Genomic DNA, 24,951 nt, shown 5'->3' with positions numbered 1-24,951 from the left:
TGTTTTTTTTGCACAATTTTAAAACAAAGAGGCCATCAAGAGTGCTGATGTTGTTAAGAGTGTGAAAGTGCTAACAAAACAATGATTATAGGCAAATGAAGAGGCAGAAAAATTGCTGTTGATTTGGATAAACAAAAAATAGTTAGCCTGTGAGAGCACTTCAGAGGCAATAGTAAGTGAAAAAGTGAAGATGCTGCATACTAACCTCCTAACATCCACTCCTGTAACCAGTACTGAAAGTGATTCGTTTAAGGCCAGTAGGGGTAGAAGGCCAGTAGGGGGTGGTCGATAAATTTAAGTAGTGTTTATAGATTAAATAGACATTAGATATATACTGTATGTAAGGGAAGTTAAAACAGGAAATCATTTGGGAGTCTGGAATGATTCAATTCAATTTACGTTATTTCTAATAGGGAAAAATGATTCAGTTTTCAAACAAAATGCTTTTTGAACAGCCTTCCGGAACGAACTGAGTTCGAGAACCGAGGCTCCAGTGTACTTGTGGCAAGAGGCCCGAGGTCTGGGCACCTTCATCTTTGAGTCCTTATTGCACTTGCTCCCCACCGCCACCCGTCCCACTCACCCCAGTTCTGCCTGGTAGTTAGTTATGGGGCCAAATAGGAGTTGGAAATACAGGGGGTACCTTTGTCAGACTGCCCCTCTCCATTGTTAGAGGGGGTAAGGTTTTCTGCCCTGACAGGTCTTTCCCCTCTGAAACCTCTGCTCTGTGAAGACCAACAGAAATCAGAGGTGTTGCAACTGATGGGCCGGAGCTTCTGTCCTTCAACAGAGACATCAGCAGAAGGCCTCCTGCCACCGCTTCAGCGGCTGAGTGGCAGGCTGCTGGGGATGGGAGAGGAACAAGGTCAAGGGGACTCACAGTAGACATAAAAATCGATGAGTGCTGTCAACTTAGAATGGTAGAAAATGCGTTTCTGAAGTCATGTTTTGTACTGCTTTGTGTTTTCAAATTTCAATGTCTCAATAAATAAGTGAAAGTAAAAAAACTGAAATGACCTTGCCAGCTTATTAAGAAAACAAAACATCAAAGCAGAACTCTCTTAAGGCAGAGATTTAAGGTGCAGTCAGAAAAAAAGGTCCGGAAATTACAAGTGACTGTCCTCACAGCACCATTCCCTTTGGTCCCAGTGCCCAGCTGGGCTCTCAAATTATTCTGACCCTGAAAAACTGATGCCTTAGAATGTGTGCAAAGTCACTGAGCTACAGTTGCTATGGGAATGGCCCCAAACTTTAAATTTTAGAGAAACAGATAAATTGAGACAGAAGAGATGTGTTGTTCCCCATCGGATAAGCACAGCAGTGCAAGCTAATGGAGCCACAGCCATCATGTCCTCTGGGAGATGTTTCCTCAGATCTCTGTGGAAGATGTTCTGCTGCTTAGTCTAAATTTTCCACCTCCTACGTGTTGCTTAATTACTCCCCACGCTACTCTGCTGAATGTCCACATGCCTCAGTTCCCCTCCTCTCTTCCAAGGCTGCTGCAGGGCTGGACCCCTGCCGTGGGCGGCACATGCTGCTCTGGGATCCAATTACATTATTTTTCTCTTCTGTTTCCAGCTTCCACAGAAAGATGGGATGAATCTTGTTCCCCAAATTAGGAGGCATAACAGGAAATTCCGAGTTATTGACAACAAAGGAATGACAGAGATATTACAAGGATATGAGAAGCTGGACAAGGAAACTTCCAGCAGTTGGCTCTGTAGGCATCAGGAGAGCCCGTGGTTACCTTTTTCTTGATGCCATCTTGAATAACCGTAGTCCGATACAGTCTCAAGAGACCTTCCTCAGACAGGTTCCGCACCAGGCGGACGATGGACTTCTTACAGCACTTGGTGGACACGCCTTCCTGCTTCTCCTGATCCATGATCATTTTCTGAATCCTGAGGCATCACAAAATAAGCAGTTAATATCCCCCACCTCAACACAGAAGGCCGTTCTCAACCCAGGCAACCGAGACATGCCTAATGGCACCCAACAGAAATTGGGGGAGAATTAAAAGGGGGTTCACCATTGAAAGGTTGAATCCTTGAAATATTAAGATCATCTCTCTTGGATAAATAGTTGGCTAAAGACAAGCCACCATTTGTAGCAGCTTCACATTCTGAGCTTCTCACCAGGAACTCAAGAGATTACGTACTTTCCGGCGTATAAGACGACTTTTAAACCCAGGAAAATCTTCTCAAAAGTTGGGGGTCTTATATGCCGGAAAATACGGTAGGTTAGAAAAATCTCTGACAATGTATATCAGATTGCTTAAAACCCAAATACCGTATTTTCTGGCGTATAAAACCCCCGACTTTTGAGATTTTCCTGGGTTAAAAAGTCGTCTTATATGCCAGAAAATACGGTACATGATTTGCGATGTGATGGCAGGGAAACTGGGAGCCATGATGGCAACCTCTGGGCGAAGTCTCTATGCCAATTTAACACCCAGTGAGGAATGTTCCACTTACCACTGCTAACACCTAGATCGGAAGCTCTTTTTGATTCCTCTCCTCTTTTACCTTACTGTCTAGAGCAGGGGTGGGGAACCTTTTCTCTGCCAAAGGCCACTTGGATATTTATAACATCATTCATGGGTCATACAAAATTATCAACTTAAAAATTAGCCTGCTAGCCCTAGCTGGTTTCGCTCAGTAGATAGAGCGTTGGCCCTCAGACTGAAAGGTCCTGGGTTCGATTCCTGTCAAGGGCAAGTATCTTGGTTGCAGGTTTGATCCCCAGACCTGGTCGGGGTGTGTGGAAGAGACAACCAATCGATGTCTCTCTCACACTGATGTTTCTCTCTGTCTCTCCCCCTCCCTTCCATGCTCTCTAAAAATCAATGGAAAAATATACTTGGGTGAGGATTAACAATAACAACAAATTAGCCTGCTATATGTAGCAAAACATTTAATTAACTCACTCCTAATGCCTCGGCAGAGCCAGACCCAATGATTTCGTGAGCCTTATACAGCCCAGGGGCTGGACATTCCCCACCCCTGCTCTACATCTTAACGAGTCACTATGGTGACGTTTCTAGATCACTGATGGGAATGGCAGGGACAGTAGGAACATTTGGCCAAACCCGTCACTGCACCAAAGAAGGGAGCTCGGCAGTAGTGTCTGCAGATGGCCTCCCCATTGCCTAGAGAAGTCAGGTCCTTGACTCAGGTGCCTTTCATGCTGGGTGCCTCAGGAGCCATGAAGATGCCGCCCAGGAGGTGGTGGTAACAGCAGTCGGAAGGACCGAACCAGAGCGCAGAGCCTCTCCATGAACAGAGGCACCCCACGCATGGAAGTTCTACTTGTGTCTCTTGTTTTTGCTTTCATGTAAGATTCTAGCCGATGCTGTTATCGGCCTAAGTTTCTTCTTACCCCTTTGCTGCCATGAAATTTCCAAGGAGGGAGAAAGATGCATGCAGTTTCCCCAGGACTTCTAGCTCACGCTCAGGCTCCATGCCCTGTCGTGTATTGATATACCTCAATGTCCACACTTGTCAAATCACAAGAACAAACGAAATCCTTTCTACTACAAGGAACACCGTGATCTAAACAGGGAGGGAGATCCAAATGGCTCTCGGCCATTTCTGCACGTGTGATGACTAACGGGCATGAGATTTATCACTGGTGTAAGACCGACAGACTCCTCCTTACGTGAACAAGCTCTCGATTAAGCGGAGGTTGGTGACGGCTTCTATGATCAGGTTCCTACGTTTCAGCAGTCGGTAGGTTTCGTGGGGTTTGTCTTGGCCTGGGCCGTGCTTCCCAGTCTTCTGGGAACTGCCACTCTCCTACAACAGGGACCAAAAGCACAAGAATACGACGGGCTCAGCACAGTTTGGGGGGCAGACACCACTCCTGTCGCGTACTTTCCCTCTTTAGGGAATCTCTATGCCCTGTTTCCAGAAGGAAGCCAAGAGGACTATTTCCCCGACAGGACCCACCCCCCACTATTTCGGGGCCAGGTAACAATGAAGGCATCTGCAGCAGACGGCCCTGGAAGGCTATGGAGATCAGCTGGGCTCAGACAGAAGCCGAGGCGTGTACTATGGCACCCCCCGGAGTAGCACAAAGCACACGCTCAATTTTCCCTGGGTCCTTCCCCAAGAAACTGACATGCTGAGCACAGCTCCATGCCAGTCACTCTATAAAGCTTCTGTTCATCAAAAACTCCCGTTTTACGGAAGAGGAAACCAGGGCTCAGTGAGGCAAAGTAATCGTCCAGGTCGCAGAGTGGGAATGTGCACCAGGACAAGTTATGCCCCATGGGCTTCTGACTCCAAGTCCAGGAAGTCACAGGAAATCTCTTTGGGAATAAAAGACAGAAGCAGAGGCTGGCTTGAGTTCAGAGCAGGCTGCCCTAGGGAAATTAGGATGAGGCGAGGGAAAGAGGAAGGAGAAAAAAGATCAGTTTCTCCCTCTTATCCCTGCCAAAATGCTCACTCTCTTTCACGGCTCCTTTCCATCCTCTAGGAGCCTAAATGAACTTGCTCCATCAGCTCTCTCAGATCAAATATGGTACAGCCGAAATGTGCACCTGCTGTGAAAGGAAATCCCAACTCTAACATATTCCTTGCAAACCACTTGGCAAAAATCAGTGCCACACGGCAGGCCAGGGCTCGTTCTCTGGATGCCCCTCGCTTGGAGTGGCGCTTTCAGGAGGACGAGAATGTGCTGGAGGAGGCCGCTCAGGGTTGGTGTCACAACAGATCCCCGCCCTGCCTTCTGTGGGAGCTCCAGGAGGCACAGCTCTTCCGTTCAGGCAGAAAGGTTCGAGGACCCAGGAGAGGCACAAAGACCTCTATTCTCTCTTGCATTTCAGAGCAAACATTTGGAGAACATGAGTAAATATGGCCACCTGCATGGGGCTGCTGGAGAGCCACGTGAGAACAGGTTCTGCTAGGGGCCTGCGGGTAGTCCATGTCACACCCCTCTCCTCAGCAAGTACAAGAAAGGACGAGATCCTGCCAGTACTTTGGGAACAAACTTCTAAGAGGAAGAGAAAGAGCTGAGCGAGGAAACCAGCTACAGGAGTTCCAGGACGTGGAGGGAGATGCGTGGGCCTGATTAGAAATGGGAGGAGGAGGAGGAGGAGGAGGCAGGCTGGCCTAGGTTCTTTGGTTAGAGACAATACCAGTCATGACTCGACAGTGAGGAGGCGTGGCATCCAATGCCTAGGAAAGGGCCGAAAGGTTTTAGAAAAATCCAAAGCCTTTCCCACTCTCCACCCCAATCCTTCTGCAGTCGGGAGAGGAACAGCACAGGGCTCCATACAGAAAGGGAGGCAGGGGAGGGGGTGGGAACTGCACACAGCAGGGTCTAATCCTCAGTGTCATGAATTGGGCAGGCACCTCTCCCAGTTCCTAGAGCCCCACTGTCCTCCTCCCGGACCAGAGCTGACACTGACCTCACAGGCTGCTGTGAAGCCTGAACAAAACAGCAGCGGCAGCATCCAAAGCCGCCCTGATCACAGGTCTGTTCTCTGCTGGGAGCCTCCTCCTCTGACCCTGTGTTTCTAATGTGCAGGAGGCGCCACCATTATCTGAGGCAGTTTCAGGTGGCTAAGGACAGTGAACTGAATCACTTGTCTTTTAATCTAATCACATTGATGAAAAAGCATTGGTTTGATTGTACTGTGTCTTTAACCCTCTGACATACAACAGTATTTGGCCCAGATGTACCAATATAGTTTTATTTTCATTACATCTATCTTATGGTTTACCTCTTTTTATAGTAATGATGTTGGCCTTTTGTCTACGGCAGTTTCTCAGCCCTGGCACTGCTGACATTTGGGCTGGCTGGACTCGCTGCTGTGGGCTGTGCTGTACATTCTGGGATATGTAACAGCATCTCTGGCCCCTCCCTGCTAGCTGCCAGGAGCACCCTCTCCCCCCACTCCTGACAATGACAAACATCTCCAGACACTGCCAAGTGTCCCCTGGGGTGCAAAAACTGGGCCAGCGTGAGAACCATCCATCTAAAATGGCCACATACATTCCCTCCACACAAACTTAAGGAGGAAGTGTAAGGTGCTGGGAATTTAACAACTGAGATATGAGTGCAGGTGACGTGTGGTGGGCGGGGCAAGGCTGCGTGCAGCGGGTGTGTGGACGAGCGCCTGCGGCCTGGCAGGACCAGCACTCGGCATCTGAGGCCTTTGCTTTGGTTGTGATCCTTAAGCACAGAGCTGACAAGGCGGACGCCCACCCACCGCAGGCTGTTTCCTGGAGAAGACGCACCCTCACTGCGCACACACGCTCACCTTTGGGTTGTCAAGCCGGACCTCTTCGATCACAGCTATGTCGCCACTGTTACTCTCCACGCAGTGGGAGCCGAAGGCCGAGGTGGCTTCTGAGGAGCTGCTGGTGTCCAGGAGGCTGTCGGCCCCGACAGAGCCCCGGCAGGCCCTCTCCTCAGCAGCTCCGGGGGAGGAGGTCAGCTGCTTCTTCAGCGGGTGCAGGTTTACTTTCCAGCCACCTGGAGGCAGAGCAGAAAGAATGAACTGCGGCCACATCAAGTGGGGAGCAAGAGGGGCCTTTACACTTGGCAGCCAGACCAGACCCAGCCCGGCTAGAAGATCCATGAGCTCAGTTTGAAGATGGGGCAGTGAACCCAGTAAGCAGGGCGGGTCCCCGTAGCTGGACACCTGATTTGAAAATCTGTCACCAGCACCACCCTCCACACATTAGGAAAATGTCTTCTGTAACTAAACTAAAAGCCTGAGGGATTCTTAGGCTGTTGGAGGGAATGGACTGAGGGAGCTTATGGGATTCCATCGCTTTAATAGTGAAAACACAATTCAAAGAAAGCATTGCCAAGGAGCCAGGAGCCAGACTGCACGGCCGTCTCCTCTAAACTTATGACGTGACGTATGTGACACCAGCAGGTCCCGGACTAGGACGGCACTGAGGACATTCTCAGTGTCTGCTGAACTGAATGGGTGTTTTCTGAAGAAACCCAGAGCAAGGCGGGATGGGCAGCAGCTCAGACTGAGGGCACACGCACCCGGCCCGCTCCCCTGCTCCCACTCGAGAGCACCGTACCCTTGATGGGGGTGGAGTGATGAGGCTGGGTCCCGAGACTGGAGCTCGAGGAGGATTTCATGTCTCCCTGTGACCCTCTGCCTCTTCTTTTGCTGCCGCTGCTGCTGCCCTCCTCCTCGCTGTCCAGCTCAGAGAGGAAAGTGTCCTCTCCCTCAGGCGGGAGGGACTCCTCCGGCACCGAGGCCAAGCTCACGGTGGTCAGCAGCTCGCTCCGCGCCTTCTCCCTTTCGTACTGCCGGCTCAGGTCGCTCTCCTCCGCAAACGCGCAGGAGATGTACTTGGTGGTCCGCTGCCGCCCCTCGTCTTCCATGAATCCCTGGGAAGGTGAGATGTGTTTCATTACATTCAAAAGAGGGCGTTGCACACACAGGCATTCAGGTGGCCCCTGGGCCTGCGGTGGCCATTTCCTTATCACGCCTGCATTCGCCTGTGTCTCCTCCACCTCCTGCCCGGGCCCCAGTCAGCCTATGGATGCTCCCTCACAGGTCTCCCGCCGCGGCACCCTCAGCTCCTGCGTCCACAGGCCTGTCGGAGAGTTTTCTCAATCGCAATCCTGTGTGTCTGCTATGGGAGACATGCTTTGCTAGGGACCTGCAGGCAGTCCAGTTCATGCCAGGCCCTAACTTGGTCTTCCACGTGCCCCCAGTGCCTGGCTCAGGACTAGGCCCCAAAGAAATGGTTAGTAAGCAGTGAGGGTTTGCTATGTACAATTCGATGGTTTAGAACTGTGACCACAGACTGGCGAGTCAGGGCCCGGAGGTCACCAGCTCCATTCAGCCACTGCATGGGAACTGGTGATGAGGTCATCACCAATCCACACGCACTCTATCTTCTAGGACAGGGCAGAGGGACTCTCCCAGGACCCTAAATGCCAGGAAGAGCAGCATTTTTTATATACCAACCACATGCCACGGACAGTGCCAAGTTATTAGCTTGACTAATAACTGCAATCATTAGCTTGACTCTAATACTGTCCTCCAGCAAAGTGGCCAAAAAGTTCAGAAGAAGAGAATGAGGCACGAAGGGCTGAGACAGCAGGTCTGAGTTCTGAAAGGAGAATGCCAGACATGCCTCGTTAGCCAGCTCAGCCCCCAGGAGCCAGATAAGTAGCATAAAAGGGAGGGGCCAGGAGGCCTGTGGAGCCCTGGAGGGCGCCTGCTTTGTCTGCAGGGGCGGCCGGAGGCTCCATCGATGCAGCTGGTGCCCCACACGGAAGGGGGGTACGGCCACATCTCCTGCTGACAACTCCTTCAGTTTTTGAGAAGTGAGAACCAACAAAACCACAGTATGTGGCCCCGGGCAGCATGTGCCGCCTTGGGAGACGGCAGGCCCGTCCCGTTTGCTGACCCGCTGAGACACTCCTTCCTAATCACACTGCGCACACCCAGACAGTGAATGGCGCGGAGGACCCGCGACGTTACCTTGACAGCTTTGAATCTTTGAAGAAGACGACACAGCATTCTTGCTTCCAGCTTTCCCACATTCATGGCCACTCGGATTTCAGCCTGGGAAATTCCTTTTGTGCCTCTGCGCTCAACTGTGTGAAACAATATACTTGAACCCAACCTCTGCAAAGGAGCCATTCCGCACCAGTCACGTCAATTCCCACCCACCTTTTTAAAGCAGGCATTTCAGTGCAGTGAAACCAACACACAGAATAAAACAAATGCCTCCTCTCTCCCCTCCCAACACTCGGAACACCACCACTAAGCGCCAGTTTTCTTTTTTAATATATTTTTAATTGATTTCAGGGAGGAAGGGAGAGGGAGCGAGAGAAACATCAATGAGAGAGAATCCTCGACTGATGCCTTCTGCACAACCCCAGAGGGGATCGAGCCTGCAACCCAGGCATGTGCCCTTGACCGGAATCGAACCCAGGACCCTTCGGTCTGCAGGCTGATGCTCTACCCACTGAGCCAAGCCAGCCAGGGCTAAGTGCCAGTTTTTAAATGCTCATCATCCAAACGGCAAGTGATCAGCTGCTGATGTACTAAGTTCCAGTGGCAGTAAGTTAGCTCTTTCCCATGAATGGACTTTTTTAGATAAACGAAATGAAACCCATTAAAAAGCATCTCAATACTGTTTAATTAAGAACTTTAGCAATTTCCTGGCCTTTCTCGGTGGACACAGAGGCATTGTGGACCAGTACTGCACTGTCCTGTCCCAGCTGTCAACCAGCAGGACTCTGGAAGGGATCATGCTAGGTGGCCCCGTCTACATGGCCAGCAGGTGGCTGTGCCTTAGCAGTGGCTCCATCTAGTCTGTTGGCTCCTGCTGCTACATGGCCACGCCCAGCGCCGTTACTGTATCTCTAAGAAGCCCTTCTGAATGGGCTGGGCTACTGGAGGCTGGCAACCCTAGGAAGGAGCCTGGCAGGAGCCACGGTGGGCGGCAGGAAGTCCCTATAAGTAAAACACTCGAACTGCAGGGCAGACTTCCTGGCACAGCTCTTTGCTCAGAAGTATCTTCCCCTTTATTTCCTGACTCACACACACTTGAGGCTACCAGATAAAGCCAATCGGATAAAGGAGGTTTGCTGTATTGTATATGTAGAAAAAGAAACACCAGAATGAAAAGAGGTGACCAGAATATGTTCCCAAACTGAACTAGTAACATGCTAATGGTGGGGCGAAGAAGGTCCAGAGTGATCTTTCCCAAACTGTGTTCTGAGGAACCCATTCTGAGAGAAGTGAACAGCTGATAAAAGCTGCCCCTCAACCTGCCAAAAATGCTGTGCTGACTTGCCAGTGTGTCTTTGTCCTGCGGCCAAATCAGCTCTCCGGCAGCCACCTCACCTTCTACTCTGTTCCCTCCCTACACGGACTGGCAGCCACATCTACTATGATGGGGCACTGCTGTCTTACATGGCTTTTAGGGAATCCAGAGGAAAGCTAAGGAATGAGGGGAGACATATTCCCCCCCCTTTACCACTGGAATTCTCAGCCTGCAGTGACTCCAGATCAATTCTAGAAGATGGTATGTGGCTCTCAAATCTTTGAGTAGTAACACTAACAGCTAATATTTTTAGTGCTTTCTACATACCAGGCACTACACCAAATGTTTTAATCCTAGTCCTCATTACATGCTATGGTGGGTATTATCCCCATTTTGCAGATGAGGGAACTGAGGCTTGGAGAACTTGCTAAAGTCATAGAGCTAACAAGTGGCAGAGCAAGGATTCAAACTCAAATCTGATCCAAGAGCCTACACCCTTCAAGGGACCCATGGTGCTTCCTGCTGTGCTACAGCCTCAAGAGCAAAGCCTTCTGGACACACGGGCAAAACATTTCTGCCTCCAACGCTCAGGAACCGCACACAAGCAGGTGTGAGAACAGGGCTTACTGAGTTCGTAGGTCTGCGTGAGCATGTCCCGCTCGTACACGATGTCCACCGGGGGCACTGCCTTGGAGATGACCTCCTCGTCCTCATCGTCGTCCTGGTCATGGTCGTCCTCGATCTTCCGTCTAAATTCCTTCAGCAGCTTCAGGCAGCGCACCATGACGTCGGTCCCTGGGAACACAGGCGCGGCCTCCAGCAATGAGTGAACCGTGCTGGGGGAGGGGGACTTCAGCAGAGAGAGACCCAGAGAGAGGTCCGGCACAGCATGGAGTTTGACACTTTTAAAACCACACGTCTTGGGGTAAAAGATCTGAAAATTTACTCCATAAAACTGCTCTTTGTTTTGAACCGAATTAGTGAACAAAGAAATGCAAATGAGAGGAGTAATGAGGTGCCTGTCAGTCCTACTAGGTAAACAGCAGCCTCAGCTTGAGACAGCTCCAGGCCTGTCTTTTCACGTCCTCGCCCCAGCCCCCAGAGCAGTGCCCGGAGCACAGTAGGCACGCAGGCAGTACTGCTGACAGGATGAAAACCATCTTTTCTGAGTGAGCCATACCCACTACCAATAAAGGGTGGGCATTTCAGGAAGCCTTTAACCCAGTGATTCTAAGTACAGAAATTTAGTCCAGAACAATAGCTCAAAATGAGGTGAAAACTGCCATCATAACAGGCCCACACAGCACTCTGTGCAGCAATAGCTTTTATGCATAATATAAAAGGACGACGGGGACTAAGTGGTGGTACCCGGAGAAGCTTCCACACACTGGGCTGGCTTCAAACCACCACACCGCACCTATTCTGAAAGCACAACGCAGGAAAAATGACAGTGTGTGCCCGTGGCTGGAGCAAGATAAAGGCGCGAGGAAAAGCAAAAATGTTTTGATGCTCTACATGTGCTAACTTATTGGATCCTGACAACTCTAGAAGGCCCTTTACAGATGAAGAAACTGAGGTACAGAGGGCCAATTATCTTACCAAGCATCCAACAGCTTGCCAGCGACAGGGGCCAAGTTGCTCAGGCAGGATGGCAGGTCCCCACCCTGGGAGGAACGACTCTGCACTGCGGTGTCCTATGACACATGCCAGTGTGGAGGCAGAACACTGCCTGGCCAGGTGTCTGCGCCCTAACTCCTGGGACCTACGAACAAGTTATCTTCTGTGGCAAAAGGGACTTGCAGGCGCCATGAAGGCTTCTGCGGTGGTGGTGGCGGCGCTCGATTATCCGATGGGCCCAATGTAATACCCTTGTCAGAGGGACGCTGGAGGAGAAGAGTGAGGCTGGAGGTGCTACGCTTTGCTGGCTTTGAAGATGGAGGAAGGGAACCTGAGCCAAAAAATGTGGGTGGCTTTTAGGAACTGGAGAAGGCTAGGGAATGGACTCTCCCAGAGCCCGTGGATAGCTCGATTTCAGCCCAGTGAGACCCATTTCAGACTCGGATCTCCGGAATTGTGAAATAATGAATTCTTGTTTTGTCACTCAGCTTGTAGTCATTGTTGCAGCAGGGACACGGAAGGTCTCTCCACCAGCTTCACCAGCACCCTGAGGTGCAGATCCTCAGCACCACCGCAGAGGGTGGCACTGGAGCTGGTCTGCGACCCAGCGCCTCCTGTGCAGGAGCTGTGGCCACGGAAATGCCAACAGCAGAGCGCCGCAGACCGATGCTGAGCGTGGTCAGAAGAGCCTGGTGGGGACAGGGCACGTGGCTCACAGTGAAATTCAAAAATAAGAAAGCATCTCAGGGCCCTGAACTCGTCAATCTTATTCTCAGAGAAAGGTCTGCTGAGGCCAACCTACCAGAGGGCGTATGGGCAGCCTTGACGGTCCTCGGGGCAGCCTAGTGCTGACTCCCCTCCACACCTCAAAGTGACAGGAATCCCCCCAGTTCACGGCTTTTTAACAGGAGAAACCTGAAGCCATGCCTCGGCGCAGGCCTCCTTAAGCCCCAGCTCCCTGAGCCTGGCGGGTCCTCCCAGGCCCTCCTGCTTTCTTCGGCTCTGCCTTTGCCTAGGTACCTGCCTTCTCCCTCCATTTCTCTCGCCTGGATGGGAGCCTTAAGCAACCAGGAGAAAAATCCTGTGGACATGGGACTCCTGAGCCCATCTACATAGATGAGAACTATTTGAAGGCCCAGGTGACCGGGACTGGGTCCTCCCTTGGGACAGAGGCACCTGCTGCTAACACATGACCAGAACACCGTTCACCAAGCCATTCCCCACTGGGTCTTCCCCGCTGTCCTCTACTTGAGCCACTCCCAACCCCTGCACCTCCTCCTCTCGCTCCTAGGTGGTGCTCACAGAGCAATCTATTGCTCCTAATAGTCAAACTCCGACCATTTCTCAAGGACAGTCATGTCCTGGACCCTGATCTGCACATGTGTCACACGAGCCAGTCCTCACCACAGCCTTGGGATGGGTGCTCCCACCCGTTCACACTTAGGGAGACTCCCACCCGGTAGCAAGTGAGGAACTGGGTTTTACCAGGCAGTCTGCCTGGGAGCTCAGGCCCTAAACCTTGGATGACAAAATAGCCCCTGACAGGCGCCCATGTGACCTGGGTCAGGGACAGTGGTGTCTGCGTGAGCGTGACCCGATGCAGCACCTAGCGGCGCAGCCCGGCACACTCAGCTACAGCCCCGCATTTCCTCTCCCACCCCTTTTCAACTTCCTTAAGGGGCTCGTTAGCCAAGAAGATACACAGAACAGCCTTCCCAACAGACACACGTGGAAGAGGGAAACATGGCTACTAGTATATGCTCACGGACCCCGAGGGTGACAAAGACCCTCCCAGCCTCCGAGGCCTCTGCTCCACATCAAGGTGACGACTTCCCACCCTCTGGTCCCACAGCACTGCCACCAATGCCAATCCCCCAGAGTCTCTCCAAACGCACAGCTGCCACCTCTGCGGACAGCCAGACGGATGGAGGGCCAGGAGTGTGGGGACAGATGGGCTTCAGGACCAGGAAGATGTGGGTCAATCTCAGCTCTACAATCTCTCATTTCTGTGACTTTGGGAAGTGACTTAGCATAGATTTGTTTCCCACTCAGTAAAATGAGATGACAAGGCTCTCTGCTTCACAGGTTAGAGGTAGGATGACCCCAGATAATGTCTGTACAGAGACTGGCACACAGTAATCATTCAACCCGAACACCCAGCATTGCTGTGGGCTAGGCACTGTGTTACAAGAAGGAACCCAGCAAATCTCACAATCCGAGGCTGGCGGGCCCCTGTAAGCCCCATTGTACAGATGTGAAAGCTGAGGCACAGAGGTTAAGTGACCTGCTCGAAGTAATGGAGCTATGGAGTGGCAGAGCTAGTATTTGTAAAGACAGCTGGTGCCTTCCTGCCAGGTAGAAAAGCCCCAGGCCTAACGTAGTGGCCTGGCTCCTGAAGATAATGTGGAAACTCGCTCCTGCTCTGGTCCTGCGCCTGAGGTTCAGGAAGGCCCGTGGACAGGCAGGCTGTTGGCTGGGCTTGAGGGAGGTGACACACAAGGACTGAGCTGTTCCCTGCAATCACACTGGGCACTGTGAGCCCGAGGACTGTCAAGGAGCATGTGCCTCCGGAGAGGCGAGTCTCGAGCATGCCCTGAGTGGAGGGTGGTCTCAAGCATCCCGCTGGGCCTTGGTGAGGTGGCTGTGCTTCCAGAAGGCCCAGCGTGACTCGTCCAGATGGCTGTGGTGAGGTTTGGGCCCGTGGGTCTGCAGCCCTGCCCATCCCAGACCCCACAGATCACAGCTGACTTCTCTGCTGCGTGTCCCAATGGCACTCACATTCTTCTGTGGCCACCCAGCTGTGTCTGTCTCTAGTCTTTCTCAACATACTGTCCTTGGAGACACTTCACTTTCCCCATGCCGTTTCATACTCATCATACTTGGAAAAGCCTGTTAGAGAGGCAGCGTGCACAGTGGTTAAGAATCTGGACTTTTGCCCCAGCCAGTTTGACTCAGTGGATAGAGTGTCGGACTGTGGACCCAAGGGTTGCGGGTTCGATTCCAGTCAAGGGCACATAACTCAATTGCAGGCTTGATCCGAGGCCCTGGTTGGGGCACGTGTGGGAGGCAACCAATCGATGTGTCTCTCTCACGTCAGTGTTTCTCTCTCTCTCTCCTCCTCCTTTCCACTCTCTAAAAATCAATGGAAAAATAACCCTCAGGTGAGGATTAACAACAACAGAAGAATCTGGACTCTCCTGCCAGAGCTGGTGTGTGAACCTGGGCAGGCTGGTTGCCCTCCCTCAGCCTCAAGCGTCTCGCCTGTAACTAGGGCTAATGAGTGTCCAGCCCGATGGGGTGGGGAGAACAGTCAGAGAGAAGAAGGCCGGCAGGGGACGGGCCAAGTGCAGTCTGTGCTTCATGTCCAGGCCACTTGGAATCCGTTTCACCGGCGCTTTATAGCTTTCCCACAGTTCCAGTTTTATCAGCCTCAGCATTTCAGTTTTCATGATCAAAATCCCTTCAGCTCATACTATCTTTTTAATGAAGCCTGGTCCAGACCACAAGTCAGCTAAAGCCAAGCACAAAGGGCGAGACCCTGGCCAGCACACCCAGGCAAGGTGAACACAGCCTCTCTCTCCATCTCAGGAACCAGCCACCCCTGGAAGAGTCGCTGCCTGTTAGTGGCAGCCCCTGACAACTGGGTGCAGGGCTTTCTTTCCAGGAACAAAAGCCAGGAGAGATACAACCAGATCAGAGGCACAAACTTTCAAGCACCAGGAATTTCAGGCATTTAACAATGTGGTGTGCTAATTTCAGCAACTCAACACAAAGGAATCATGCAGTTCTATTGTGTCAGAGACCCAGGATCGGCTCGTTAGCCTGAAGGAAGGATGGCTTCACTCACATTCTAAAGACCCAGAAGAGAAGGGAAGGGGTGAATCTTTACCCAACACCTCTGTAAGCCAGGCACTGTGTCAGGTGTTGTCAGAAGCTATTTTACTTAATTACCATGTGCATTCTGCAAGTTACTACTGCCATTTTAAGAAAAAAGAAACTGAAGCTCAGCGGGGTCGAGTGATCTAATCAATGTCTTGGGCCCAGCAAGTGGCCTTTTTTCCACATTAGGCTACCCGGCGAGGTTAGAATTTCAAATTTTTATCAGAAAGCACTGTTTGTTTGGTGTAAAGGAAAACCCAGAGTGGCTGTGAAGTGGAACCAATAGCCTGTGTTTCTCACATTCCCAAAGAAAACTATCACCTGGCCTCCTAGCCAAACGGTACGCATACCTGTGATCACCCTGAGAAGAACAAAAGCCTGGTGGGAACAAGGAGCACCAGGGTAGTCCTCCTCCTGAAGAGTCACCAGCCAAGGGGAAGTCCCACTGGTGAGCCAGGCAGATACTGGGAAATTCAGTGTTATCCCTCCCTCTCCCTCCCCAAACACACACACTCTGAACAGGGTCCAGGTCCAGGCTGGTCAGTGCTAGGAAGTCATTTAGAGTCTGGACTCTGGAATGATAAGCAGCCAAGGGGACAATCTGAGGTGCTGCCATGGGTAACTGCAGAGAGGCTGGTCAGGGGCTGGAAGAACAGACTTCAGGGCAGCACCCAGACGATGGAGGAGGGTGCTGCAGCCCCGCCCCAGGGTGATGGAATAGGTTAAAAGTATCTGCTCTGCCCTGGCAGTTGTGGCTCAGTGGTGAGAGCACCAACCCACACACGAAAGCATTGTGGGCTCGATTCCAGTCAAGGGCACATACCTGTGTTGCAGGTTTGATCCCTGCCCCCAGACTGAGACAGTGTGGAGGCAACCAATTAATGTGTTTCTCTCACATCAATGTTTCTGTTTCTCTCTCTCCCTCTCTCACCGCCCCGCCCATCCCCTCCCTCCCATTCACCCTCTCTAAAAATCAATGGAAAAAATATCCTTGGGTAAGGATTAACAAAAAAATCTATAATAATAGAAGGGTAATATAATATGCTAATTAGACCGGAAGTCATTCTGGACGTCCTTCCGGAAGAAGCCAGGGCCAGAGGAAAGCCCGGGTCACAGCTGCCTGTTGGCGGCCAGAGGGAAGCCCAGGTCCTGGGTGCCAGAGGGAAGCCGGTGCCGGCAGTCAGGGGAAGGAAGGCCTACTCTTGCACGAATTTCACGCATCGGGCCACTAGTAAATAAATAAAAGTGTGGGCTCTGGAGTCAGTCTGTCTGGTGTGGACCTGCCTCTGCCACTCACCAGCAGTATAACTGTGGAATGATCTCTCTATGCCTCAGGGTACTCAGCTATAAAAGGGGATAAGAATAGTATCTTTCTCAGAGTACTTGGGACAGCATCTGGCATACAAGTAATGTTCAATAAGCAGTGCTTGATTCTGCTTTTACCATTGCTATTATAATTATTAAAACCTTAGAAAAACACAGTTTTTGAGGACCAAGAGTCCTATCTAATCACCCAGGCTGAAAATGTCAGGAGACTGTGTGGGGCCTTTAATTCATTTTCACGGCATTTACTTTGCGTTGGGCCCAGAACATATAGAGATAAATGAGACAGGATCCCTGCCCCTGCAAAGGGTTGCATCTGAGTCAGAGGCCGGGGAGCGCAGGACAGTGGGTTGAGTTCTGGTTCTATCCTGGGTAAGCTGCTAACTTCTCTGAGCCTCAGGTTCCTCATCTATGCAGTGGGGATAATTCTAACAGCAGGTTTAGACTAACCTGGGGTCAGGACTGCATGGTAAATGTGTGGAAGTGCTGAGCATGTGAGCTGGCCCTGTGACCACTGAGAAACAAGCTGCAGAGTGCTCAGGGCTTTACTGCCAGCATGCAATTGGCTGGCGAACAAGAAAGAGGCAGGATGGGGCTGGCCGGGGCAGGGGAGAGGCTGACATTTGGGTGGGATATTAAAAGATACAAGAGAATTGTCTAGGCCAGTGGTCAGCAAACTGTGGCTCGAGAGCCACATGCGGCTCTTTGGCCCCTTGAGTTTTTAATAAAGGCCAGCTTAGGAGTACCCTAATTAAGTTAATAACAATGTACCTACCTATATAGTTTAAGTTTAAAAAATTTGGCTCTCAAAAGAAATTTCAATCGTTGTACTGTTGATATTTGGCTCTGTTGACTAATGAGTTTGCCGACCACTGGTCTAGGCAGAAGAAAGGCATCCCAGGCAGAAGGAAAGACACCAGCAAATGCACAGAGGTGGGAAAGACAGGCCTATTTGGGAAAGTGGTGGTTTTTAAAAATCTTATTATTATATTAGTGGCCTGGTGCACGGATTCGTGTACATTGAAAAGAAATGAATTAGAAGAAATATTTTAATATCGTTGTTTGCACTTTCTCTATAAGTGTCAGAGATGAAAGAAAATTAGTAAAATGTATATGAAAATATATAAATTGATTAATAAACAATAACGTAACAACAACATAGACATGATATAAAAACAACAAAAACGTGACATAAAAGAACAAAAACATGATATAAAAACACTGATAAAAACAATGACTGATAAATTGATTAAACTTATTCTAATATCTCCCTGTATACCACATTAAGAGTAAAAACACCTTCAGAGTGCTTGACTAATTTCCCTTGTGATGAAGTATTTACAACTTTAACTTTAATGTCACACGCTCTTCGAACTCGGGAGAAAGAAACATATATAACTGACCATGTCTGAAAACGGGTTCAGGTAGGAATATTCCTACTCTGTCTAGATTGGTGCCAGCGAGAGCTTTATATGTATCATGCATGCGCGAGTTAACGTTTATTTTTAAAACTGGTCGGTTGGACAGTGGTACTTAGCCTTTTATATATATAGATTATTTATCTTAATTATTAATGATAGCAATTACTCATTTTTTAGCCAGTGTCCTTTATTCAACTTTGTCATTTTTAATTAAAGATTTCATGCTATTATTAACTCTTTTCCCCCAGCACCATTAATATTCTAGGCTTCAAATTTTCCTCCAATCTTTTTCTATTCTTTCTGTTTATCTTTTTTTGTTTCTAACCTTCATTTTTTTAAATTCTAGATTTCTGGTTTCAAAGCTCTTTTAAACATTTATATTTATTTTATTGCATTTTCATCCTTCTTAATATGGCTCATTCCTCTTTTCTTAGCTTGTATACTTCAACTATAATATTTTAAATGTCTCCTTTTGTCATTTTAATTAATTTAATTTGCTGTACCCTATTACATGTTTCTTGGTTTTATTTTGAATTTTAATAACTTTATCAAGGTATAATTCATATACCATACAACTCATCTATTATTTAAAATTAAGTTTGTTGGGGTGACATCCTATCTAATAAAAGAGTAATATTCAAATTAACCATCACTCTGCTACAACCACAAGCCACGCCCACCAGCCAATCAGGAGCGAGTATGCAAATTAACCCAACCAAGATGGCTGCAGCTACGGAGTGAGCAGGAGGCTTGGGTTTCCCCGGCAATGGAGGAAGCCAAGCTTCCTGCACACCCTGGCAGGCCCAGGCCTCCACTCAAGGCTACAAAGTTTCAATTATAGAAGATAAATAAATTCCAGATACCAGGGCCTCCGCTTGGGTTGCCGGGGGGCATGGCTGGCCTGCAAACCACCACAGGCCCCTTGCTCAGGCCGCCCCAAGCCCCAAGGGAACCCCCACCCGGATCTGGGACACCCTTCAGGGCAAACCAGCCGGCCCCCACCCATGCAGCAGGCCTCTATCCTATCTAATAAAAGAGTAATGTGCAAATTGACCGTCACTCCAACACACAAGATGGCTGCCCCCAACACACAAGATGGCTGCCAGAAGATGGCCAACAGGGGAGGGCAGTTGGGAGGGACCAGGCCTGCAAGGGAGGGCAGTTGTGGGCGATCAAGCCTGAGGGGAGGGCAGTTAGGGGTGACCAGGCCTGCAGAGGAGGGAAGTTGGGGGTGACTGGGCCTGCAGGGAAGGGCAGTTGGGGGGGACCAGGCCTGCAGGGAAGGGCAGTTAGGGGCAATCAGGCTGGCAGGGGAGCAGTTAGGCACCAATCAGGCTGGCAGGGGAGTGGTTAGGGGGTGATCAGGCTGGCAGGCAGAAGCGGTTAGGGGCAATCAGGAAGGAAGGCGAGCAGTTGGGAGCCAGCAGTCCTGGATTGTGAGAGGGATGTCCGGCTGCCTGTTTAGGCCCGATCCCGGTAGAGGTCCCAGATTGGAGAGGGTGCAGGGTGGGCTGAGGGACACACACCCCGTGCACGAATTTCATGCACCGGGCCTCTAGTTGGTTAATAAGATCATATAGGTTTCAAGTATGTAACTCACCCATTTAAAGTGTACAAGTCAATGGTTACTTAGTATGTTTACAAGTATGTGCACCTGTCACCAGTCAATTTTAGAGCATCTTCATCACCTCAAACCCTTTAGCTAATGCCCTAACCCTAAGTACTAAGTACCTACTAATCTATTTCTTTTTATTTTTTATTGATTTTTTTACAGAGAGGAAGGGAGAAGGATAGAGAGTTAGAAACACCAATGAGAGAGAAACATTGATCAGCTGCCTCCTGCACACCCCCCACTGGGGATGTGACAGCAACCAAGGTACATGCCCTTGACTGGAATCGAACCTGGGACCCCTCAGTCCGCAGGCTGACGCTCTATCCACTGAGCCAAACCGGCCAGGGCAATTTCTCGATTCCCTATACTGCACTTTCCCACAAAGGGAATAATATAGTAACTAGAGGCCCGGTGCACGAAATTTGTGCATGGAGGGGGGCGTGTCCCTCAGCCCAGCCTGCACCCTCTTCAATCTGGGACCCCTCGAGGGATGTCCGACTGCCCATTTAGGCCCGATCCCGGATCAGGCCTACACGAGCAGTCAGACATCCCTCTCACAATCCAGGACTGCTGGCTCCCAACTGATCACCTGCCTGCCTTCCTGATTGCCCCTAACTGCTTCTGCCTGCCAGCCTGATCACCCCCTAACCACTCCGCTGCCAGCCTGATTGATGCCTAACTGCTCACCAGCCAGCCTGTTTGCCCCCAACTTCCCTCCTCTGCCGGCCTGGTCACCCCTAACTGCCCTCCCCTGCAGGGTTGATTGCCTCCAACTGCCCTCCCTTGCTGGCCATCTTGTGGTGACCATCTTGTGTCCACATGGGGGCAGGATCTTTGACCACATGGGGGCAGCTATATTGTGTGTTGCAGTGATGGTCAATCTGCATATTACTCTTTTATTAGATAGGATAGAGGCCTGGTGCACGGGTGGGGGCTGACTGGTTTGCCCTGAAGTGTGGGGGTTCCCTTGGGGCGGCCTGAGCGAGGGGCCTGTGGTGGTTTGCAGGCCGGCCACGCCCCCTGGCGACCCAAGAGGAGGCCCTGGTATCTGGAATTTATTTACCTTCTACAATTGAAACTTTGTAGCCTGGAGCAAAGCCAAGCCTGCTGCTCGCTTCCGTGGCCAGCAGCGATTTCTGTTGGAGTTAATTCACCTTCTATAATTGAAACTTTGTAGCCTTGAGTGGAGGCTTAGGCTGGCAACAGGAGGCGTGGAAAGCTTGGCTTCTTTTGTTACCGCGGAAACCCTCCCGCTCTCAGTGGCTGTAGCCATCTTGGTTGGGTTATTTGCATATTTGCTCCTAATTGGCTGGTGGGCGTGGCTTAGGCATAGCGAAGATGCGGTCAATTTGCATATTACTCTATTATTAGGTAGGATGGCTGGTTGTGACTGGCTTTTCTCCATTCAATGGTCTTGGCACTCTTCTTGAAAATTAGTTGACCATGGAGGTGTGGGTTTATTTCTGGACTCTCAATTCTATTCCATTGATCTCTGTCTATCCTTGTGTCAATACTACGCTGTCTTGATTAATGTTGCTTTGTATACATTTTGAAATTGGGAAGTGTGGGTCCTCCTACTTGATTCTTCTTTTCCAGAATTGTGTTAGCTTTCTGGGTCCCTTGCAATTCTACAATAATTTTAGAATTAGCTTGTCCATTTCTATAAGGAAGTCAGCTGGATTCTTATAGGAATTGCATTGAATCTTGTGGATGAAAAAGGAGCCACATATTAAACCTGACAAGCTCAGGGGAGGCCTGCATGATGGCCTTACAAACTCAGAGACCTGAAGTAACCATATAGGATGGTCTGAAATTAAAACTAAAACATAGCAGGTAGTCATGACTTAGGCTAGTATTTTTCCCTAACAAAAGTCAATCTTGCCCTAGCTCAGTGGTCAGCAAACTGCGGCTCGCGAGCCACATGCGGCTCTTTGGCTCCTTGAGTGTGGCTCTTCCACAAAATACCACGTGTGGGTGCGCACGTACAGTGTGACTGAAACTTCGTGGCCCATGCGCAGAAGTCGGTTTTCGGCTCTCAAAAGAAGTTTCAATCGTTGTACTGTTGATATTTGGCTCTGTTGACTAATGTGTTTGCCGACCACTGCCCTAGCTGGTTTGGTTTAGGGGATAGAGTGTCTGCCTGCGGACTGAAGGGTCCCAGGTTCGATTTCAGTCAAGGGCACATGCCGGGTTGTGAGCTCAATCCCCAGTAGGGGGCGTGCAGGAGGCAGCCAATTAATGATTTTATGTCATCATTGATATTTCTATCTCTCTCTCTCTCTCTGAAATCAATAAAAACATATTAAAAAAAAAGTCAATCTTTATCTTAACTGGGCCTATAGTCTTTTTTTGCTAACATACCTGATAACATGCCTTGGAATATCAAAGAAATTTCCTTTTTTTCTGGACCTCTCAAAGCACAACCACTGCACCAGGGCAGAGACCACAAATTCCCTCATTGTTATCATGTTAATTATTAACTGTTAACTATGCTGTACCCACCTATGTAAAAGAAGTATGTGTTTATTCCTTTTACTATTTTTTCCCTTATTCCTTTTACTTTTTACTTGCAGAGATTTCCCACTTTGCTTTCTCCAGTCTCCTAATCTATCATCAGTGAATTTCATGTAACCCCCTTATGCCTCCTTCTTTGATTGTAATCCTATGTAATAAAACCCTAATATGCAAATCAACCGAATGGTGGAATGACCGGTTACTATGACACACACTGACCACCAGGGGGCAGATGCTCAATGCAGGAGCTGTCCCCTGGTGGTCAGTGCACTCCCACAGGGGAGCGCTGCTCAGCCAGAAGCCGGGCTCGCTGAGCGCAGCGGCGCTGGCAGTAGCAGCGCTAAGGACCCCTTGGGGGATGTCCACTGAAGGGTCCCGGACTGTGAGAGGGCGCAGGCCAGGCTTAGGGACCTCCTCCCCGCCAATGCACAAATGTCGTGCACTGGGCCTCTAGTGTATAAAATAAGGTGCAAAACTGCCATTCTCTGGAGCATTATCTTAATCTGTTGAGATTTTGCTTCCGAGCAATTGTTGACAGTTTGGCTCAAATAAACTGGCAAAAATTCTCTACAGGTCTGAGTGTTTCTTTCGTTGACACCTTGAGATTTTGCTTCTCAGCAACTGTTGTCAGTTTGGCTCAAATAAACGCATAAAAATTCTTACAGGTTTGGACATTTACTTTGACAATCTTCAGACCAGTTTGGGGAGTACTGCCATCTCAATGTTGTTTTCTAATCCATGAATGTGGAATGCTTTTCCACTTTCTTAGATCTTAAATTTCCATCAACAATGTTTAATAGCTTTCCTTTTTGTACTTCTTTTGTTAAATTTCTTAAGTATTTTATTCTTTGTAATGCTGTTGTTTTCTTAATTTCATTTCTGGGTTGTTCATTTACCAGTGCATAGAAATACAACAATTTTTTATATTCATTTTGTTTTCTGAAAATCTTGTTGAAATTGATTTTTATTCTTTTAAGGATCTCAGCGTAACAGCTGTGGGAAAAGTCCACATCATAAGCAGACCCACCCTCACCCTCTGAAAGCTCACTGCCAGTCCCGGAACCTGGAAAACCTGCTCCAAGGACTGCCTCAGGCATCAGCCCCAGGCAGCTCCATCAACTGCTTCCAACTGGGACCCTTTTCTGAGGGATTGTCAAGTTAACTTCTATTTCTCTTCCCTCCTTTTCTTGGCACAATTTAATAAACACAGAATAACTGGTAAACACTTGAAGAAAAGAATCCAAATTTACAAAACAGATCAATTCAGGTTGACTGTTTTCATTACAAAGGTTTTTTTGTTTTTTGCAAAACAGATCACTGTAGCTTTCTGTAATGCATTTGAAATATGCCTAAGTTCAAACTCTTTCTTTATGGGCATTTGGAAACAACGCATATATATCCAGGCACACCTGTGAATTTACATGAAGTAATACATCATCTTTCTTTATTATTTAAGTCTTGTCTACTCCATAATGCCTTAGAGGGAAGGTTTTATGTTAATTTTGCCAACTGGGAAGGCAAAGAAAAAGTAACACTGCATTCATCCCTTGTCTCCTGCACAGGAAAGTAACTGAAGTGGCACCTACTTAAATTAAATTAGCTAAACATTACTTAGCACCTACACTGTTCCAAGCAGACACTGCATAGGCATTAAGGACAGAAAATATGGGAGGCGTGGCCACCACCCTCAGGGAGCTCACCACCTAGGGTGAGGAGACCACTGATGGTGAGCCCAAGCAGCAGGGGGGTGGGGGTGGGGAGGTGACAAAATCCCCATGGGAATGAGATGAGCCTCCTGAATAGTCCGAATGGACTCACTGTGCATGAGTGACAATCTGAAAATTCTGAATGTCGCTGTCTTGGGTGCCTGTCCTCTTAATCCCGAGTAAAGAGCTGAAGCCACCACTCTCCTTGGTACTCAGGCTGTGCTGAGCCATGCTGACCCTCCTGCTCGGAGGGCTCATCTTCCCAGCACTAGACCTCAAGGTAACAAGGACCCTCACTGTGCGACAGGCCCTGAGCATGGACATACCTTCAAGGTCAGGCGGGTGACATAACAGAATGAAGAAATTGTGGGTTCTGTAGCGGAAAGCAGGGTGCCTTTGCTATACGGGAGAGGTGGGCCCCAGAGAGAGGGGGCACACCTCTCTGCCTTGCCAACTGCTATTAAGGAATGCAGTTCAGTGTTGCCTAGGTTTATTTTTGCAGAGCAGTTGAAAGGCTGATTTTTAGGTGAAGGTTCTGATTTTTAAATGCCAGAAACTAATTCAATTAAAACAAACACTGTGAGCCCAACAGAATACATTGCTGGACATGGCCCACGGGCCACCAGCGGTGGGCCCTGCTCTGTGTACACTGTCTCCTGGTAAGCTATATTATTATCCCCAGATAATCCTGAGGAGAAAACTGAGGTGGAGAGAGGCCACTGCCCCAATAGGAAAGGAAAGAACAGAATTCTAGCCCAGGGACCTTTAGCCTGGAAGAAACTTTGCTTTGCTCCATGGCTGCCTGCACAGCACGAGAGGTTCTTTAACAGTATTTCCTTCTGAGCTTCTATTTACATTAAAAATAAAATTTCTCGTGTTTATTTTTAATGCCTTTCTAGCAACAGGCCAGAAAGTAAAAACGATGAACTATTTTAAGCATTCAGATAATCATACCTCCAAGTCAAATGCCGGGGGCTCCTCTAACAGTTAAGTCCTAGCACCCCTTTCAGTTCTTGGAGTCTTTTCTGCCCTGCCACGGGGCCCAGCAGTATCCCCGTTTCCTGCTGATGCCGCACACTCCCAAGGAATTCTAGTCATTCAACCAGTCTCTCGTTTAC

General features: G+C 49.4%; 1 protein-coding gene across 1 annotated transcript in view; it reads right to left on the bottom strand.

The window, feature by feature from the left end:
- The window catches only part of GTF3C1 (general transcription factor IIIC subunit 1), an 86,843-nt gene that overhangs the window by 33,317 nt on the left and 28,575 nt on the right, over positions 1-24,951 (bottom strand). The window contains exons 7-12 of the mRNA XM_028134129.2: positions 10,389-10,556; positions 8,468-8,583; positions 7,047-7,362; positions 6,266-6,480; positions 3,658-3,794; positions 1,748-1,901 (exon numbers count right to left, since the gene is read on the bottom strand). Coding sequence (XP_027989930.2) covers positions 1,748-1,901; positions 3,658-3,794; positions 6,266-6,480; positions 7,047-7,362; positions 8,468-8,583; positions 10,389-10,556 — 1,106 coding nt within the window. The remainder of the gene's footprint in view (positions 1-1,747; positions 1,902-3,657; positions 3,795-6,265; positions 6,481-7,046; positions 7,363-8,467; positions 8,584-10,388; positions 10,557-24,951) is intronic.

The sequence above is a fragment of the Eptesicus fuscus genome, chromosome 4 (assembly GCF_027574615.1).
Source record: "Eptesicus fuscus isolate TK198812 chromosome 4, DD_ASM_mEF_20220401, whole genome shotgun sequence".
In the NCBI taxonomy this organism is placed as follows: Eukaryota; Metazoa; Chordata; class Mammalia; order Chiroptera; family Vespertilionidae; genus Eptesicus; species Eptesicus fuscus.
Note: the sequence above shows the minus strand (reverse complement) of the source record. Positions and strands in the feature narration are given on the sequence as shown.